General features: G+C 40.2%; 1 protein-coding gene across 7 annotated transcripts in view; it reads left to right on the top strand.

Annotated features, from left to right (window-relative positions):
• Window positions 1-22,035, top strand: part of MAGI2 (membrane associated guanylate kinase, WW and PDZ domain containing 2) — a 1,465,424-nt gene that overhangs the window by 1,304,457 nt on the left and 138,932 nt on the right. For all 7 annotated transcript variants that reach the window (XM_073009192.1, XM_073009190.1, XM_073009193.1 and 4 more), the window contains 2 exons: window positions 1,473-1,665; window positions 8,339-8,587. In XM_073009192.1, coding sequence (XP_072865293.1) covers window positions 1,473-1,665; window positions 8,339-8,587 — 442 coding nt within the window. The remainder of the gene's footprint in view (window positions 1-1,472; window positions 1,666-8,338; window positions 8,588-22,035) is intronic.

Here is a 22,035-nt window from a genome sequence, read left to right on the forward strand (position 1 = left end):
ATACCTGAGAAGTCCTGGGCATTCAGATCTGGCTGTCATGTTAACAGGCCACTCAGAGCAGTGAGACTAAGTACAAAGGAATGGTTCTGCTGCCAAGCCTGAAGACATGCAAGCCCGAAGGTCATGATGGAGCAACTCTGCAAATTAGCTGGAATTCACAGATAGGGGATTTGAAAGAAAATATTATGCCTGAAGGAAATCAATCTGGGAGCAAGGGATTTAAAATAAAACTTAGCCTCTGTAGTATCATCAGGCTAATGGTAACCACTGCCATCAGCTGCTGTGTGGCTAAGCCACTGGCAAAAGAAAAGGAGGACCTATTGGTTATGAGTTTGAAAAATTGTTTATAGGTTAAACAGCAAAATTAAAATATTTAATATAATTTTCTTTCCTCTGAGAAAGAAAAAAGCCCTGCTAATTGACACTAAACTGAGTGCCTCTAATGGGACATGGGGAACCTTATGGGTTGCCTTTCATCACAGTCCCTGGTTCAGGGAATTATAAAAACAACCATATTTCCCAGATGGGTACCTCCTCACTTCCTAGCACAGTAGCCACCTAAACAGCAGAAGCACTTCAGGGAACAGGCAGAACTGGGAATGTCCTTTGCGTAGAGGACAGTGCTCTGAGAAGGTATTCAAAAGAATGGAGCAAAAATCTAGAGAAGGTCTGAGATTTTTTTGAGTAAGTCAACTGGCCAGAAAAAGCCAGCTATGAGTTTGCTTTGTTTTGTTTTATTTTCTCCTTACCCTCCAGCTTTTCAAAGCAAAGAAAAAGAAAACTTTCAATCTTTATCAGAATTTAACAATGTGCAACAGCTAGTTTCCCCTTGACTCTTTTTCATCCCTTGTTAAGTGCCATGAAAAAAGTTAAATGCTTCACATGAGTTATTTCATCCAAATCTCCCAAGAACTCCATGAAGTAGGTCTGATTTTTATTTTTCTTATTTTGCAAGAAGAACCTGAGGCTCACAGAGTTTAAGAAGCTTTATCTAAGACCACACAAATGTGAAACGGAGCCAGAATTCAATCCTCACCTTGTTTCAGCCAATTAGCATCAGATTATTTGGGATTAGAATTTTCCTTAAGGGTATTCGTCATTTATGATGAGCCAGAAAGCAGGTGTCCCCAAAACTTCATGGCAGTCAGCAGCATGTTCAAAATATTTATCTCTAGCACTAAACAACTTGACAGAGTTGGAAGGGCATCTTTCCAACGTCTCATTTTTTACTTTACAAGTGCATGCTCAGATTTGAGGGCAAGGGATGGAATGTGAGAATCACATCTTCCACAAGTTATATAACTGTATATAAAAAGGAGAAAGATGGCGTGAACTCAGATGGCGGAGCTTGCAGTGAGCCGAGATTGGGCCACTGTCCTCCAGCCTGGGCGACAGAGTGAGATTCCGTCTCAAAAAAAAAGAAAAAGAAGGTTTGAAATGTGAATGTCCTTTCCTTCTCACTGCTTCTCTAGATTTTGATTGGAGCCGTCATTGCCATGGGCTCAGCCGACAGAGATGGCCGCCTTCACCCAGGAGATGAGCTTGTGTATGTTGATGGGATTCCAGTAGCTGGCAAAACCCACCGCTATGTCATCGACCTCATGCACCACGCAGCCCGCAACGGGCAGGTCAACCTCACTGTGAGAAGAAAGGTGCTATGTGGAGGTATGTACCTGGAGCCTGCTGTAGGAATCGAGAGTTAGGTGGTAAGATGTTTTTGTGAGACACAGTAAGGCCACATGAAACAAAATTTTAAATCAACATTTCTACATTATATGAAGAAGGAAACAATCTAGATATTCCAAAAGTAATGATGATTTTGAAAGTGCTGATTTTCACCCCACTGGACAAAAATCCAGTCTTTGAGGCCTGTATTTTAAATGTATTCATTAAAAATTTCTAGAATAGCCTGGGACTAATTTAAGGTATGTATGCTCTCTGCTTTCTGGTAGTTGCTAGTTCTAAGAAGAACAAGATAGTAACAGAAAATATGCCATTTGAAAATGTGTTTGCAAACCAAGAGTCACAGCATTTTGATGCCATAATGAGGCAACCAGGATGGAAAATTAGCTTTCATTGTAGAGCCTGATAAAAGGTAACAGTAAAGCTGTTGCTCTGATATAGAAAAAACGCAGCTGTACCTCACTCCAAGAAAACACAATTCATATAGTTCCAAACTTAATGAAACAGATAAATTAGAAATAATTATTCCCTTTACAACCATTTTCTCAGCTTCATAAAGGAATCCACCAAAGACATACTTTTCAAAGTCAGCCCTCGTATTTATAGTATGATTCCACTTATCTCTCTTTACCATATCAACCCTACAAAAAACTATTTATATTTTTAAGGAATATGTCAGTTACAAGCATCACACTGTTTTTTTTAGGATCTGAGCATTCAATAGCATTAGGATTGTATTATCTCCCCTCAAAACCACCCAGCCTTTGTTCTGTGAATCACAGAGGCAGCAACTCCAATGATGTTCAGCTGTCACCTTCTGCCCCAGCACCCTGCTGGCTTCTCTGCTCCACCGCTTGACAGCCCTCATACAGAATCATCAATACTAGAAGTAGGAAGGACCTTAGCTATGTGAGCTTCCTCTTGTTACAGATGAGGAAACTGAGGCCCAGAGGTTTGATAGCTTGCCCAGCAGTCCACAGTGAGTCGGTGACAATGCAGAGAGGGACTCTTCTCTCTAAGGCCAGTACTTATTTCTTTACGTTACTTTGTCCCCTACACTATTCTACCACAATCCTCTCTCCTAGTGAATTAGAAGATGTTAGAACTTAGCAAACGTCACTCCGTAATGCAGGGAGTCTTCCTATATGTGCTGTTGTACCAGTTGCATTCCAGAAGAGGACCACAGGCTAATGACAGACTGTGAATGACTAGTAGGGAGGATAAGGCATATTCATGTGATGAAAAATCCTTTTCTTTCTAAGTCCCCCTAGAAACTAGACCAGGAGCGAGGGCGGTCATTTAAAAGGGCAAGTCAAAAGAATTGTCAGCCCTCCCCAGTAGAGACTGCTATATATCTTGTATCTTATAGAGGTTTTGCTAAGAGGTGCCATTTGTCTTCAGAAATTCATGGCATGTCACTTGACCCAAAGAAGTAAAGCATCTTAAATTATGCTTTATCCTTGGGCTAGATGCCAAGAGGAAGACAGTGCTTGCTTGGTTAACATTTAACTGTCTCTCTCCCTGCAGAGTTAAGTTTTAATAAAAAGTTTGCTGTGCTATATGTTCTATAACCTAAAGATAAATTAAAAAGATACCTGATTTACAAGGAAATATACCGCAAAGTGCAAAACCAATGCACCAACATAATTTCATGCTCCCCTTGCCACCAGCTGATTATTACAAATTAAATTTTCTTTTAATCAACCCAAGCTGTTGAAGTGTGTACCAAATGCTGCAAAAATGTACTCCTGCAATTTGTGGATCATGTGACTTCCATAAAGATGCTCTTTGCTGCAGCTCTTACCAACTTTACTCAGTTAGGCTTTTGAGTGCATTTCAAGTGCATTTAATTTTTGAAAATGTTCTGCTGCAGATTGCTCATTCACACCAGGAGAGTTTCCAAGTTAATTCAGCCCACTCTTCCTTGAAAGCTTCATCAGTATTGAAAATATTAAGTTCAGCAAAGGATACTTTGATAGCAAAGTAATGCCTTGAAATAGGATGGAAAAGATTTAAAAAACAGGCATGGAAAGGTGACCTTTCTTCATAGCTGCCATTTCTTCAAAGTGAGAAGGGACAACTACAAATGAATATGACAATGGAGATGCCTTTTCAAGGACTGTTGTTGTTATTGTTTTGTTATTATTATGCTTTCTTAAGCAAAGGCAAGTGGGAGGTGCAAGCCTGGCTTAGGAGGGGATGGTTCGAAGCCCAGGGGAAGTGAGCAATTAGCTAAGGAAGAGATAGAAGCAGGAAGAGGAGCAGCATTGCCACCCCCTTGCACAAAGGAGCAGCGCCGTGGGGAAAGGGCTAGGAAGAAGCAAGGTCATAGGGATGACATGCTTTCACCTTCCCCTTGCCTCAGCTTGTACAAATGCCCACCCCACCTCAGAAGACAGAGGGCACTGGCTTCTTAATTGATGCCCAAGAAAGATAACACATTCATTATGAGAGATACAGAAAGGTTAGTTAAATGCTGAGCAAAAATTAAGATAACACAAAAACTTGCCACAAATATTAAGTTATTTTTAAATATACATACTAAGGATAGAAAGGCAAATTTTTTTTGAGAAAAGGTCTCACTCTGTCTCCCAGGCTGGAGTGCAGTGATACAATCACGGTTCACAGCAGCCTCAACTTCCCAGGCTCAAGTGATCCTTCTGCCTCAGCCTCCCAAATAGCAGGGACTATAGAAATGCGCCACCATACCCAGATAATTTTTGTGGTTTTTTGTAGAATAAATACAAAATTTTTTGTATTTGGGGTCTCGCTATGTTGCCCAGGCTGGTCTCAAACACCTGGGCTCAGGTGATCACCCGCCATAGCCTGCCAAAGTGCTGCTATAGGTGTGAGACACCATGCCTAGCCTAGAAAGCCAGAATTTTCAATCAGAAGGTAAACTAGCTTCTCAAAAGTGAGAAGTTGTTGAGTAAAGGAAGAAGGTATCAAGTAGTGCTTCCGATTTTTCTTTTATTCATTTATTTTTATTTTATTGTTTCAGCAGGCAACTATGGATAATAGATTGCCTCTGGTTTTATTTCCCAAATGGTAATAGCACACACTTTCACCTTGCGTTAGTTTTGAGAGAAGATGCCTTATCCATGCCTCCAGCTCCAGGATTTGGTTGGTTTTTTTTCCCAAGGATATTAGAAGAGTGGCTTTAATTATTACACTGAAAAGCATAAATATTTTTATGTTTAGCAGATCAGCTTTGAGACATTTAACCTAATGGCACATTATTTTGCATGCACACCATGTCTCTGAGGAATTTCCTAAAGTGTAAATCTAGAATTGATGTGAAAGAACGTTTTATGACTTCAGAAAAACATGTTAGAGTCGGTCTTAAAGCTATCAGCATCTTTTCTTTAACACCTAAGGGAAAGTCTAATTCTTGACCTAATGCCAAGAAAGGGGAGGTTATCTTGGCAGACGGGTGAAAAGTTTAGCCAGTATTGAAGGTGCCAGTACATTCCCTGATCCTGGTGACTACACTTTTTGCCAATTCTAAATGCATTCCCTTGTTGTTTGTCTGCAACCATGTCACCCATTTACATAAGCTGTCTGCCTTGATGAGCATAAACTGGGAATGTCTGCACGAATGCCTGTAGGCAGGCCAGCCCCTAACATTTTCAGGGTCACAGCCTGTGGGCTGCTCCTGCCCCATGAGGACCACGAGGGACCTGGTACACATGCATGTGGATATCACAGCCCATATGACCAAGCTCTGTCCATACATATATCCCATTGCCTCAGCTGTGCTTCAAGGCAAAATATGCCTGTCTGCAATGCTGTCATCCTTCCAGGGACAGTCCTGAGAAGAGACCCAGGCACACCCTGGAAGCAGGCAAGGTCTATATGGTTACAGAATTCACAAGGTCGGGAGATCGAGACCAGCCTGGCTAATACGGTGAAACCCCGTCTCTACTAAAAATACAAAACAAATTAGCTGGGCGTGGTGGCGAGCACCTGTAATCCCAGCTACTCTGGAGGCTGAGGCAGGAGAATGGCATGAATCCAGGAGGCAGAGCTTGCAGTGAGCCAAGATCACGCCACTGCCCTCTAGCCTAGGTGACAGAGCGAGACTCCATCTCAAAAAAAAAAAAAAAAAAAAAAACTAATTATTTGACTTGAGTAGATACTAAGCGACTGAATTCTATGCAGTCACTTGTGTATGAGCTAGATGAATGAGTCAGGGATCCTGGAAATTAGTGTTTTCTTTAAAAAAATTATATAATATATGATATTTAGTCACTTTATGATGTTTTACTATATTATTATAAAACAAGGCTGTTAATGCCCTGCAGTAGGAAGGACTGTTGGAAAGAAGACAGTCTCACTTGGGTCCAGAGCCAGATGAGTAGAAAAATGATGTGGGGTGAGTCCCTGAAAGACAATCATGTGACCAGTTTTCAAGTGTCAGGGCCCAGAACAAGCCCAGGAAGAACTTCGAAGTCTTCTTAACTTCCTGATTTTAAATATGCTCTTTCGGCTAAAGATAAAGAACTTTGTTCTGGAAGTTGAAAGAGAAGTGCAAAGGCAATAGAAAAGTATCCTATTAATGTATATGACTCTTTCACTTACCCCGGGAATCCTTAAATTGACTTAGTCAATGATTTTCTCTCTCTCCAGAACCTGTAACGTTGCCACTCCCAGTCATTTACTGCAAAGACAGATAATTCTTCTTTGTTGCTGACTTACTGACAACCACAGCTCTCAACCTCCTAAAATATGACAGCCAGAAAATAAGATCTCTCTTGTCACTGTCTATGACGTTTAGTTGCTGATTTGGTCCAATAACTCGAGGAGATTTTCAATTTAATGTAGCAGCATAATAATTGTTTGTTTTTCTTCTTCCTGACTATCTCCAATCACTTTATTTCCAACTTGTACAAGGACTGATAAAGGACATGTGATGTACCAAGACAATAACAACTTGTCTTTGGATGATGTGTTCCAGCAGGGAGGATACAATTTACAAGCGAAGTTTTAAATTCTGTTTGAACAGAAAGAAAGGCTTTGACATTGACATTCTGTTCTCTTATGACCTCGGTACATTTCTGACAAAAAAGCATCCATTTTTTCTTTTATTTAAATGTGATTAATTAGATCTTAAAGAAAAATAAAATTTACCAAGTAATAACAAGCAACAGCCTGGGTCTCATTCATTCCGTAATTACAAACAAGAAATAAGTACATTTTGGTTAGGCCATTTTTAAAATCTAAGTATATAAACAAATGCAGCCTTTTTTTTTTTTTTTTTTTTAAGGTATCGGTGTAACAAAACATCTCTTGCAGTCTTTGTTTTTTTTTCCCTGACATTTTCATTTCAAAATGGAATTGTAGCTTGTAAGGTTAACAGCCTTCATTGGAACTTTTGATAATTATTTTTAACTTGCCATATGGGACACCTTCCAGAGTTCTAAATAGGATACTATACCTAGGGACCCAAAATGAAATAATTAATGGTGATTGTTTCCCTCTTATTATTCCTCTGTTCCATAAACATCTTTTGAGTACCCTAATCAAATTTTAAGATGGGAATGAAACCAGCCCTATTTCTAATTACATTATTCTAGGTGCCCACTTTGGTTCTCTTCATCAGAGTGCCAATACCTAGGTATTAAATTAAAATGATGAAATTCTTTCTGAATGACAGATAAACTTTCATTTCAAAAACTAGCTTCTTTTGACTGCCAACTTTCTATCATTTCTCCATGTAAATATGCTGGATTTCTCATGAAAGTATTGGTTTGGTTTATCTGGTTGATAATAGAGTATATTTTATATTAAGATGGACTGTAAAAATGGAAAAGACCTTCAACAGCTCCTTAGAGATTCAAACTTCATAATTTCAGAGCCTAAAATTAGATTTGATCCTACAGTGAGCAAACTATTTTTTAAATGAAAATCTCAACTTAATTTATTCTTTTAAATCACTTCATTGTGAGATGGCTGATATACAAAAAGCTGTGCAAACTACTTTTAAGAAGTATATTTTCCACATTCATGAAGTAAATCAGTATTTCTAGGCTAGCAGAATATTATAAAGCATAACTATAGCTCTTTAGAAAAATGCATGATAGTTAACTTTACAGCACAGGGATGACCCCTGTGCTGTAAGCCCTCCTTATAATACATCTACAGCAGCATTTCTCAAAGTGTAGCCTTGAAACTTGATGCAGATTCTTGTGCCCAGACCTACTGAAAAAACATTCCGTGGGTGGCCCGTGAAGATGTACTTTTTTTACAATTTATTTAAGTGATTCTTATGCACCATATAGTTTAAGATTCTACTTGTTTTCTGACCATCTTCAGTAAATTATTCTTATGCAAAGAAGAACCTCAATATCTAAAACTAGGCATTGTCCCGGGGTTTGCAGTCCTCATGAGAGAAAGATATAAATCAGTAATAGCACAGAGGAGGCTGATGAGGGGTTTCACCTGTGTTTGCTATGAAAACTAGAACGAGCAAGACCTTGGGAGCTCCACGCCTAGGTCTGTAGCTTTTCAAATGCTCTGCATATCTGGGAGAAAGAGAAGCAAGTCAACCAGGCTTGTAACAATACCACTGTCTAGAACAGTGCCTAGTACATAGGAAGCATTCATTGAGACTCCTGTCAAGTAATTGATTACCTGTGTGTGGTATATTTTCCAGGGGAGCCCTGCCCAGAGAACGGGAGAAGTCCAGGCTCTGTATCCACCCACCACAGCTCTCCACGCAGTGACTACGCAACCTACACCAACAGCAACCACGCTGCCCCTAGTAGCAACGCCTCTCCCCCTGAAGGCTTCGCCTCCCACAGCCTGCAGACCAGTGATGTGGTCATTCACCGCAAAGAGAACGAGGGCTTCGGCTTTGTCATCATCAGCTCCCTGAACAGGCCTGAGTCTGGATCCACTATAAGTAAGTGCCCAAATTTGCCTGCATTTGAATAAGGGGTCTTGTTTTGATTTGTCCCAGTGATACGAATACTGGACAAGTATACCAGAAGACTGTTGCAGACATACTGTATAGCCTGAAAGCCACAGGCTGTGGGCACAAATAAGGTGTACATACCACTGACTAGCAGAATGTTGCTGACCTCTGGCTCAAGAAGGCAAGAACACAACTAATGCCCTCAACTCCTCGACCCCTATAAAAGCTCTTCATTCTTTTGTAAATTAGGAAGAAAGGAAAACAGAGTGATGTGGTAATGTTGCCGTGAAAGGAGGGGTGCTTCTTTTTATGGGTAGGTCAGGGAATGTTCTCTAAGTAACTTGACTGAGAACTGTTCAACAGAATGGAAATAGACATGCAAAGGATCTGCAGAAAGAATCAGTCCAGTCAGAAGGCTTAAGGTGGAAAGGAACTTGGTATCCAAGAAATACCAAGAAGAGAAGCCCAGTGCAGCTGTAGTACGGGGAGCAAGGGAGAGTGGCAGGAGGCAGACAGTGCCAGCTTCATGTGCTGTTGGTGGAAGTCTCAACTGTAGTCTAAGTCCGTGGGAACCACTGGAAGGTTTTAAGCAGTGGACTGAAATCTGACTTATATTTTTAAAAGATGAGTCTAAATGCTTGTGGAAATTGAAACCAAGGCGTTGGGGGTGGGGGAGAAAGCAAGAATGGGAGCATGAGACATAGTCAGAAGGCTGTTTAAACATCCCTATGGGTTCAGAGACACTGGAGCCTTTGTAACCGCCCACGGGCTTCACCTTGCCTGCTGCCTAACAGAGCCAATTTATCAAGACGGGAATTGCAACGGAGAAAGAGTAATTTACGCAGAGCCGGCTGTGCGGGGAGACAGACTTTTATTACTCAAATCAGTCTCCCTGAGCACTCGGGGATCAGAGGTTTTAAAGATAATTTGGTGGGTTGGGGCTTGGGAAATGGGGAGTGCTGATGTGGTTGGGTTGGAGATGGAATCACAGGGGGTCGAAGTGAGTTTTTCTTGCTGTCTTCTGTTCCTGGGTGGGATGGCAGACCTGATTAAGCCAGATTACTGGTCTGGGTGGTGTCAGCTGATCGATTGAGTTTAGGGTCTGCAAAATATCTCCAGCACTGATCTTAGGCTTCACAATAGTGATGTTATCCCCAGGAGCAATTTGGGGAGATTCAGACTCTAGAAGCCAGAGGCTGCACGACCCCTAAACTGTAGCTAATTTGTTAGTCCTACAAAGGCAGATTGGTCCCCAGGCAAGAAGGGGGTCTTTCAGGGAAAGGGCTGTTATCCATTTTGTTTAAGTCAAACCATGAACTGAATTCCTTCTCAAAGTTAGCTCAGCCTATGCCCAGGAATGAACAAGGAGAGCTTAAAGGTTAGAAGCAAGATAGAGTCATTTAGGTCTGATTTCATTCATTGTCATAGTTTCCTCACTTACAATTCGGCAAAGGCGGTTTCACCATTCCCTAGGTAGCAGTGGAAGGAAGAGAAGTAGATGAATGCAGCTTCTGAAGCTCCTCCAGCTCTAAGGTTCTATGAGTCTATACAACAGGTGACAGTCACAGCCCATATTTGTCTTCCAAGTGGCCATCTTTGCAGATTCTCAGACTCCCTTGGTTGTTTTTCCTTTTCTACCACACTCTTCCAGAGCTCATTCAGCAGCCTGCAAACAGTAGAACAGAAAAGAGGATAGGAAAATATGTGCGTTTTTCATGGTGAAGTGATTTGACCCAAAATGTTGGGTATGGAAACATGAGAATAAAGGAGCATTAAGAGAAACTAAATAAATGCACATATGTTGTAGTCCTAAAATTCTAATAAACTGTGGAAGTTTCTAGCACATGTGGGATAGGGGAGGGGTGAGTTTTAAACAATACTCAAGAACTAAAGTTATTGAGAATGAATAAGAACTTTATATGATAAAGTTAATGTTATCAAAAAAAAAAAAAGAAGAAGAAGAAGAAAACCACCAGAACCTCATGGAAAGAGTTGCCCTGTTTAGTTTAAGCCTTGATAAATTCAGGAGTTAAAACTACAGAAGCATTAAACCTCAGCGAATATGTGCAGAAGCCAAATTACATACATCTGAAAGTACAATTTCATTTCTCTTTTTCTTCATGATAAGCTGAAGAAGTAAATCCGACTTTAAGCGTAGACTAAAAGCAGAATTCTGTCAGTACGATGGAGTCACCAAGATTAAAAGGATACAAAACTAAGAATTTTCATGAATTGTATAAACAGCCTTCCAATAATTTACACTTGAAGAAAGTGTTCACAGAGAGCTTTTGCAGCTATTCCAGTCTTTCAAATTGTTTATTGGGGCAGAATACCTAAAGGACTAGAATAAAAATAAAAAGTATATTGCCACAATGAAAGTGTTTAGCATGTATTTAAAGTCTCAGCTTTATTTGAAGTATAACAGCCTTATTTCTAAATGTATAGGGGAATGTGTGTGTGTGTGTATGTGTCTGTGTGTGTGTATGTGTGTGTGTGTACACGTGCACTTACTATGTAAAGAAACACTTTTCCTATTGCAAATAAAATCCATGCATAAGTAGATTTGGAAAACAATAGGTACAAATGCTTATAATTAACATGCGAATTTTTCTTCCTGCCAAATGACATCAGACTGACCTCAAAAATTAATTCTAACCACTTTCAAAATGATATTATTTTACTTCACCCTGGAGAGTGGAAATATATACTAGAGTTCATGATGCTTCATGGCTTTTTTTCACATGTTTATTTCTTTTCAATTTAGGGAGTTTAAAATGCAAGTTGCCCCCATGCTCTGCGGCAAAAGCAGCTATTCACTGATAGCACGTTGCCTTTACAGTATGTAATTTGCAACATGCACCATGCACCTAAAAGCTTCCTGAGCTGATGCTACCTCATACTTAACATCTGTAATAATTCTGAATTCTAATTTTGAAGAGAAATGCAAAGTGTCTCATGAATGGTAAAAGCCATCCTTGTGCCACATATCCCTGGTCAAAATATCAAAGGTTTGGGGCTCTGTGAGACTGACCAAGGTTTATGTTATCAGGTGCCCAAGAATCACGATCATTCCCAGAGCTTGCATTGTTTTTCTCTTCAAGGCTTACCCGAGCCCAAGGATCATTAACACGTTCACTGCTTTTTCATTTTTGTTTTTGTTTTCATGGCTTCTGAAGCTTTTTCTTGGTGAACTAAGTGCTGTTTTGCCTTTGATAGGAGCATCATTACATTTAAGCAAGGAAAGGGCGTAGTTAACAGCCCAGGTTCTACAATCATACTATCTGGATTTGAAACATGGCTCTATCATTTACTAACCATGTGACCTTGAGGAAGTTGCATGACCTCTTTGGGCCTCAGTTTCCTCAGTGTGAAGAAAAGAACATTTTAATACCTCGATCGGGGGGTTGCTATGAGAGTTCAATGAATATGTGGAAGTGCTCAAAAGAGCACTGGCTTGGAGTAAGCACTAAATATGTCATTGCTGCTATCTAGACACCATCCCTTCTAGGAATTACCTTTCATTCCACCAGCTCACTCTTGTCGGGTAGTGCAGAGTTTACTCTGGCTATAGGTTCTGTTAGCCATTAGTCAGAGCCACCACTCTCTGAGGACAGCTAAATCTGGGCCACAGATGAGCATATCTCTGAGGGCAGCTTCCCCCTCCCTGTCCCCTTCCTCACATGTGGCCCTTCTGGGAACACAGTCTTTCTCACCATCCACAAACTACAGCCCAGGTCAGCAATGGGGGCCATGGGAGTACTGGTGGCCAAGCCAGTCCAGCTGAGGTGCCTTTGCCGGGGCTTCAGACTAGAATTGCAGTTTTCTCTCTCCAGAGTTCACAAGCCAATGAGCTATAAAAGTCATGGAAATCATCAAAATTCAGATTCAAGGGGATGTCTTTTAGAATCTCCCTCGCAAACATGCTGCTATTGAATATTATCAGAGGAGACAGGAGAGAAGAAAGACCCAAATGTAAACTTTCCCTCCCTATGGATGGAGATATGTCCGTAGCTTCTTCAGCCAAGACAACAACTTTGCCAAGGACCAGGGAGGCTTAGCTAATTGGGAAACTAGGAGTTAGGGTTTCTTACTTATTTGCTAGCATTTAGTAATGCTCTTTACCAAAGGCTCACAGATTTGTTTTCAAAATATTATTTCCCCAGGAAATAAGGAAGAAACTTTATATCAATCAATGTAATGAAGGAGCAAGCTGCTTCCTTCCAAGGTCAGTGACCAAGTAGGCCAACCATTGCATAGGAGCAGACAGGTTTAGAAGCTTAGAAGCTTTCTATCTGTAGTGCAGGAATATTCTTTTTTTTCTTTTTTTTTTTTCTTTTTTTTTTTGCCATGGTCTCACCCTGTTGTCCAGGCTGGAGTACAGTGGTGCAGTGGCATGATCTGGGCTCCCTGCAACCTTCACCTCCTGGGTTCAAGTGATCCTCTTCCCACCTCAGCCTCCTGGGTAGCTTAGACCACCATGCACCACCATGTCCAGCTAATTTTTGTATTTTTAGTAGAGACAGGGTTTTGCCATGTTGCCTGGGCTAGTCTCGAACTCCTGGGCTCAAGTGATCTTTCCACCTTGGCCTCCCAAAGTGCTTGGATTACAGGCATGAGCCACTGTGCCCGGCCAGAATATCCTTCTTGACTTCCAGTGAGAACAGGGAAGCATCCTGGACATTTTTGTCCAATTATGCAAAATATTATGTATTTGTTTCAGACTTAAAATTGGGCCCAAGGGAAACTAAAGTGGTTTCCAGAACAAAGTCTTGAATAAAAATAAACTATAAGAGGCAATTTCACCTTAAATTCTTTAAAAGATTTGAACAAAGACTTATATGCAAAATGTTCATTGCTACATTACTGATAAACATAGAAAATTGAAAATAATGTTAGAAACCACCAAAATAGATAACTTCGGTATACTTGGGAATTGAAGCATTTTCTGCTGTTGACTAACTACTTTCATTCTTACTGAGGTCTGCATGCACAGGTTAGAGAAGACTCAGGTAGCCTCTGACTCTGAGTGGATTAGATGCTTGCTCTGTAAAATGTCCAGGGGCTATGTGCAATGACGTTGACAGGCTGATCCTTGGTCCTCCCCTACTCAAAACCCAACTCCTGACATTCAGGTTTTATGTAGAGCTGTAGCACCTGTCCTTATAGGTGCTTCCTAGCTCCTCACCAAACCTCTTTCCTACCAGACGTTCCCAAGAAGGGCTTTGGTACAAGTAATGAAGTGACCCTTTTCTTTAATTTGAAAGTCTCCACCTTTTCTGTCATTTGTCAGGAAGATTATGTCAGAATATATGGGGTAGACACACATAGCAGCTTGGGTATTGGTGGTGGAGGTTGATAGGCTATTGAGGGAATTTCTAAATTTATATACAGGATAACAAGCAGCAGGTTAGAACATATTCAGGACAGTGGTCATAGTATTAACCTAAACAGTCAGCAGTAGGGGGATAAACTTTTCAATCCTTCCTTTCTCCATTGGTGTTCCTCTCGTGGTGCTGATTTCATCTTCTGTCTGTATCCGTAAGTGCATCACTGGTCAGCATGCCGCTGGCTCCTCACAATCCTTCAGCTCAAGACTGGTGCTGAAAATCTTTGTTTCCGCATGTGTGCTTTCTACAGCATGGGTTGAAGTTTGGACTTGGTCATTCTGGACTTTCCCTAAGGCCACTGCAATCTGATGCTCAGGGAAGGAATTAGTTATCTTTGGTAAAGCACCCTGGTGACTTTCTCAAAGTCCCTGATGATGTCCATAGGCTATGGAGATTAAAACTTAGCGTAGAGATTTTAAAACTTCACTAACAAGTCTTTTATGACATTTTAGAGTATTGTTCCTAAAAAGGATGAAATAAAAATGAAATAGGAGTGATGTGAGTTACGATTTCCCCCACCAAAATCACCTCACCAACCATGCAGACCCTGAATAGTCATTGAATTTAGAGGAGGCACAAAGTAAAACGAAAACCAAGGTCTGTCTACTCTTGCCTCAAAACACGGAGATTTAAGCTAAATGAAAAGAACATTGGACAATGAGGCCAAGGCTCACTCCAGCTTGTCCACCAAATACTGTATCCCTTGAGCAAGTCACTTGGTCTTCCTGTGTCCTTTCGTCATTTAAAATATAAAGGAAGATAGTTTTTACACCCTCTTCCAGCTCTAAATTACATGATGCCAGGAATCAGCATGGAAAATAAGGTATCAAGTTAGTTTTGTTGGTGTGTAAAAATGTATTGGGTAAGTTTGAGGCCTAGGTCATATTTTTCATTAACTAAGCTCTCCTTTTAACTTTTATTACTTTTACCTTTGATTACATAATGAAAGTGGCTCCTAACACTTTGAATTCTTTTGTTCATCTCGACCTCTGTCAAGAAATTATTTTAAACAATCACTTAAATACACTAACCCAGCTCCCCTTTCAAGGCAATATAAGGCAGTGTTTTTTCAACCTCCTTCACTTCTTGGCATACTTGTAAATTGATGGCATTTATATAACACGCTAAGAAAAAACGAATGAGGCTGATGGGGGCAAGAGGCAGTCCCCCAGGAGGCTCTACCCCTGGTCCCCACCAACCTCACCCAACCATCCCCAGCTGTCTTGGCACACCTGTAACATTTAAGGCACGCCCCTTTCAGTGGCATCATGGTTACAAAGCTCTACCTTACAGTAAGTCCTCCAAATAGCAACCAATTAGCCATTCATTTTAGGTTCTATTGGGGTTTGGTTGTGGCAGTGAATTTTCTTCAAACCTCTAATCATTTGTTCATTGATTGCCTTAAAAATACCGGTAATAGATGCAACTGGTGCTTATCCTAGTGCCTTTGCCTTCTCTATGTCATTATAAACTTTGACCCATCAATGTTCCATCCCCAAAAGTCATTGCTAGAGCTACTGAAATACTGACACTGTTGAACATAGGAATTAGAAAGTGACTCTCATTCATTTCTCTATTTCTCACTGGTTTGCACAAACAAGTTCCCTTTCAGAGTTCTTAACCAGCTTCTCAACATGTAATGTTCTCTTATTCCTTAAATGAATCCCTGCTTTGGATTCCTTCAACAACACAAATGCTTTTACCCTGGACTTTGATTATGCTGAGAGTGGCTCACTCAGGAGGCACAATTGTGCCACCCACAATATTACTGTAAGTGCTTTCATAGCAGAAGAAATAGTGGGGTGGGAAACCTATATTAGATACTGGTTTTCCCCTCATGTATCTGGCTTCTAATATAACTAATCGAAGCCGAAGATAAGCACATATCCTCCAAATCTCTGGGAAAGCCTACATATACAACAAACATAAGATTGTATTCATCATCTATGCTGATATAATATGTTTTAAGTCAAGTAAGTCTTTTCACATTTATTATTGTGACTTAATTTCTGTTCCATGAGATAGCCAGGGGCTAAGAGGGGAGTGGAAGATCATTGCTAATGATGCAAAGTACATCAAGAAAGACTGCACTTTCTACATACAATCCAGTCTTCCTGTACCAAGTCCTTGACCATAACACTCCTGATACAAATATCTGCAGGATAAAGTTCAAACACACCTCTTGTCCGTTCAAGACCCTGGGGCATCTGGACAAGGCTTCTTTTTTGCCAGCAGCTCTTCACAGCTTCCATTCCGTCAAAGCTGGTTCAGTTATTTACCCTGTCCCAGGGGCCATGTTTTGTCTGTTGCCACTTGGTATGCTTCTCTTATGCAATAATATTTTGTATGAAGGTTTCTCCCAGGCACTGTGCTTGGAATCTTACACCGTATTTAATCTTCACAGCAACCCTAGGAGGTAGAGACTATTGCCCAAACAGTAAACATCGCCTATTGCTTACTGCTTCCTGACTTCCCTTCTTTTATTGTGTCTGTTATTGCTATTATAGTCATTTCACTTTTAATGTGTTTATATTTTGCTTTCCCTACAAAAGTTGTGAGTTGCTTAAGGGCAAGAAATGGTGGCATTTCTTTGGATCCTTCACAATTCCTGATAGATTTTTTCCAAGGATTTTCATGCTCTTTATGTTGATGGGGTTGGATTGGCCTCTCATACAGTGATCCAGCGAAGTCCTCATCCAAAGGAAGACTGTGACTGGTGCTCTGCCCTAACTTACCCTGCACCCAAACCTAGCTGTTTAATCCCGCAAAGGTAGCAAGACATATTTTTGACAATGGGCGATGCAGTAGAGGATCACTTAGGGGAGGAATTACGTGAAAGCTGGTCCTTGCCCCGAGTGAGAAATTACACGCTAATAAAGCAGAACTGGAGCAATGTCCCAGAATACAGATTTCTCATCAGTTGTTCTCAGCCTGGGTAAATGATTCAGTAGTCAGCCTGGGGCCTGGTGAATGAAGACTCAGATAAGAGAGTCAGGGGCAGGGAAGCTGTCTTTTTGCCTCTGGCCAGCCCCTCTCGTCCTACACTTCTTGGTTGCAAAGCCCTTGTTTTCCAAAGGGCCAGGCAGTGGCCTCAATGTGCCCCCTGATTCACCTTTCCTGGCACCAACCCTTGGAATCGTCATCCATCTGTGTGAGCACCACCTCAGCAATAATTATATAGTCCTAAATAGGAGGGTTTGGATGGCATCCCAGACTCCTTAGAAAAAATTATTACTTCAGATTATTTATTCATTTGCAATCCTCATTAACAAAGCAACCCATTTCAGTTCCAACTAAACAACTTCTGAATCGCATTACTCCTTTATAGGATTATACTCACTAAGGTCAGAATGAATAGGACCTATTTATTCAATTCCACTTTTTCAATCCTGAACATGACTAGTTTTTCTCCCAAATTACAACCTGGCTGGCTGGTTCCTACTAGTAAGCAAACAAGTGCAAATATATATATATACACACATATATAATCAAACTCCAAGTCCTCTGATACCGGAACACTGGAGCATTTATTAAGTAAAATAGAAAGACAAATGCAAACATTTTACTCTCCTAGCCCTAACAAATTTGAAGATCATTAAATTGTAGAATAAGTCTGCAGAGAACACCATCATTCTTATTTATTCTCAAGAAGAGGAGCAATACAATCCATCAAAAAAAACCTGTGTGTTCACAATGCATTTTCTAAAATTCTGGACTATTTTTCTTATTGTTGAATAGAGCTCATAAATCATGTTTCCCCCACTAGGGAATCATTTTTCAGGAGAGTTCTTATTATTGTGTTCAAAGACTCCAGACAGCAGCAGAAGGTGGATATCTTCTTACTTTTAGCTATTCAGTTGTCTTGAAAGCTCATAAATGGGTGGTCAGTGGCTGTTTCCTCTGGGCTTATGTCCTGCAGCTCCTTCTTATTCACTAGATAGTACAGGGAAATCACAACTGAGAAGAGACCCCAGGCATCATGTACAGGATGATCCTCTATCAATGCAGGATGCCCATCACTCTCCCACATGAGGTTTAAGCAAATTCAGAGCCCGCAGGGCACTTTTGCAGAAGACAGTTTTTCTTTATACTGCATTCAGGGCCTCATGGTGGATTAAGTTCTCTGTGATTTTTTATTTTTCTTCTTTTTTCCCAACAATCAACTACATAAGAAAATATTTCAGAGAAGGGTCCTAATAAAGCTTGTTCCACATGTGGAACCATTTTAAGAGCAAGTTGTTAAGTGAACACAGTACTGTTATTTATCACCCTTGTCCAGTTATGTTGAAAGGGTATTATAAGGGGATATTTTTCCCATTTGGCCTCGGATAAAATATTTCTTTTTGATGCCCAGTTTCCATCAAGAACTCAGGGAGTGCTTCTACCAAAACTCTTTCCTACCACACCAAATCTTGATAAAAGATCTTTTTATTTGTGCATTTGACCACCAATAATTTTGCAATTGAAGCTGAATTTGTTCCCAACCAAACTATTCTGAGCACTTGCTTGGAATCATTTCTGCAGATTAATCAGACAGCCTTTTCTGGGTGATGAGTCAGATCACTAGGCATTCCCAAGGTTTTTACAGTGCCAGAGGATATCAACTAAATAATGGAGTGTGCCATTTCCATTTTCATTTTTCAATCTGACCTCTCCCAGATCTTATTTCTCTAAGCCAGGCAAGGGTTTGCTCTACAAAGTTGGCCAGATGTTGGGTATCTGATGAACCCATCTGCTTTCAAGAGTGAAATGCCTAAAACCTTCTATTAGAAGTCTGTTCATCATAAAGATGTATACTTACAGATTCATCATGAGAGGAGGGTCTTCCAGAAAGCAAGAAAGAGCACATATGAAAGGTTTAGTTCTTATAGTTTTCTGGCAAAGAGCAGTTGAGATAATGTGAAGTAGAAGAAGAATATTTCAACTTAGAAATCTTCATTCAAATGTTTGTTAGACTTGCTAGATGAACAGCAAGATTAAAAAATAGCCACACTCTTGTAGACACTTGACAAAATTGAAATACAGTAAAACCTGGGTGCCAAATTAATCACTGATATCAATGCTTCCTGGTGCCAAGTCACTTTCATCTCTAATTGATGTGTATGATCACAAGCTTCAAAGCAGACCTCCAGGTACCTACATTCATATCCTAGCTGAATTTATACACAGTTATATTTGTCCCTCTTGAGGGATGAAGGCAAGCTGTTACCCAAACATGCTTTCCAGATATAAGACAAATACATTAGGCATTCCCTACCACCACTGCTAATGCCTTCCTTAAGGTTCTAGGTTAGCACTGTGCAGCAGAACTTTCTGCAATATGGAAATGTTTTATCCTGCACTATACAACACTATGGCCATTAGCCACATGTGGCTGTGGAGCATTTGCAATGAGACTGACATGTCCCGGAATTTAAGTTTTAATTATCTTTGATTTCAAATAATTAAATGGCCACATGATGCGTGTAGCTACCATGTTGGACTGCACAACTCTGGAGCATCGTGGGGGCCTTTAAATTACCTCCCTGCCTCCAGCCTAATTCCCACTCTCCCTATGCTTCAGTCTACCCTTCATAATACCTACTATCCTCAGACTCATTCTAAAATGAGTCTGATGATCTCAGTTGTCATAATCCATTAGTGGCTTCTCAATTGGCTATAATATAAATTCCAAGCCCCTAGCATAGACATTAAGACCTTTCACGACCTGGCTTTCCTTCTTTATTCCAGGGCTCAGTGATGTCTGTGCTCACTGCACTCCCACCCCTCACAACACAGCCACTGCTAATCCACAGATCTGTGTCTTTGCAAGTCACACCACTGTGACTATGCTGTCTGCTTCCCCCAACCTTGACCACCTGGCAAAGTCCTGTTTGTATGTTATGACTCAGATTAGACAGCATTTCTTCTCTGAAGACTTCCAACCCTTACACTTTCCCCTGCTCACCTCCTGTCTCCTAGTTATTCTACATCAGTTCCTTTTTACTTATCTCTATTTATTTAAACCTCTGATCTCCTTCTGCTTTTTCACTTTTCCCCCTGTTTTAAAGGTTTAATCTCTGTATAGTAAAGTTTACCCTTTTAGTCTATACTCTGAGTTTTGACAGACATGTTTAGTTGTAACTACTGCTATAATGAATCAGCTGTTCACCCACTCCCAGCCCTGGCAAGCACTGATTTGTTTTGTTCTATAGTTTTGCCTCTCCTATATAAATGGAATGATACAGTATGTAGCCTTTTGAGTCTGGCTTCCTCTACTAAGCAAAACGCATTTTAGATTCATCCATGTGGTTTCATGTGTCACTATTTGGTTCATTTTCAATTGCTAACTAATATTCCATTGTATGGATGCACCATAGTTTGTTTATCCATTCCCTAGTTAAGGGGCATTTTGGTAGTTTCCTGTTTCTGGTAATTACAAATAAAGCTTCTATAAATCTTTTCATATAGGTCTTTTTTTGTGTGGAAACTGGTTTTATTTCACTTGGTAAGTATCTAGGTATAGGATTGCTGATTCATATGGTACCAATTTCCAAAGTGGCTGTACCATTTTATATTCCATGTATGAAGGCTCCAGGTGCTTCCAATCCTTGTGAGTACTTGTTATTTTTAGGTTTTATGGTTTTTTTAATTTTAGCCAGTCCAATAGGCGCTTAGTAGTATATCATTTTGGGGGTTGGGGGTTCTTGTTGATAGAGATGAGGGTCTTCCTATGTTGCCCAGGCTGGTTTTGAATTCCTGGGCTCAAGAAATCCTCCTGCCTCAGCCTCCCAAATCATTTGGTTTTAGTTTGCATTTTTCTCTAGAGACTAATGATGTTGAAGACCTTTGATGTGCTTTTTTCCATCTATGTATCTTTGCCAAGGAGTTTTTCTTTCACTTTTAGTCTCTTCCCCCTCCATTATAATTGGCGTTTCATTATGGACAACAAAACACATTTTGAGCCTCTTCAATCCTTTTTTATTTCTCATTCATTTCTTATGTTAGCATAATAAAAGTCATTTTATGATAGTCTCAAATAAAATTATGGAAATGTATATTTGCTTAGTAAAACTGAAAACACATATAGTTATAATACTTTAAAATATAAGTCATGAGAGAAAGTACATATAAGCAGAAATCCAAATGAAGTCAAAATGTGCAATACTTGGGTAAGAAAGAATGATAAGAGAGACCACATGTGGTGATGGTCTCACTTTTCAAGTCAGGGAACTGACATAATTTATTTGACCATTCAGAGGTCACACTGCAAGTTGTTTTCAAAGTTAATATATGATCAAGATCTTCTAGCTCCTGAACACTTTGCTTGAGGGTCTGTTCATATTTAGTTTTATCCAGTCATGCAAAATTGCATTCTTTCAGGTTAAAACATACTATATACCCTGTTAGTGGAACTTTGGCTTGTGTGTGTAACTGGAGGGCCAATAAATATTCATGTAATCTTCTGGATAACATATTGAAAAGGACAGCTGGCTCAGGAGGGATCATTTGCCTGGGTTAGTATCTGTTTCCATTTATATTAAGAAAATATTGCAAGAAGTTATTATCTGCCGGAGGGCTTGGGGGAATTCAATGGAAGTCTGATATTACATCTGATCACTTTTGACATTTACCTATTGTAACAAGGAAACTGTGTGAAGACAGCCAAGTGACTTTTTACAAAACACAATTTCAGAAGCTATAAAAGGAAAAAGGAGATGGCAGAGATAAAATACACTGCATCTGTAAAAATGAGAAACATGAGTTGTCAGCAACACCTGCTTGTAACTATCAACCATTTCTATTGGGCCTGCTGAGAAATTACTCAAAGCCAAGTACATTGATGGGTGTGAAGTCTCATGTGCTTCAAAGCTAGTCAAGAGACACAGAGGAGAAAAAGAAAGTGTAGTTTTATTGAATATTTTTTTTTTTTTTTTTTTTTTTTTTTTTTTTGAGACGGAGTCTTGCTCTGTCGCCCAGACTGGAGTGCAGTGGCCGGATCTCAGCTCACTGCAAGCTCTGCCTCCCGGGTTTATGCCATTCTCCTGCCTCAGCCTCCTGAGTAGCTGG

The sequence above is a fragment of the Chlorocebus sabaeus genome, chromosome 21 (genome assembly GCF_047675955.1).
Source record: "Chlorocebus sabaeus isolate Y175 chromosome 21, mChlSab1.0.hap1, whole genome shotgun sequence".
Taxonomy (NCBI): domain Eukaryota; kingdom Metazoa; phylum Chordata; class Mammalia; order Primates; family Cercopithecidae; genus Chlorocebus; species Chlorocebus sabaeus.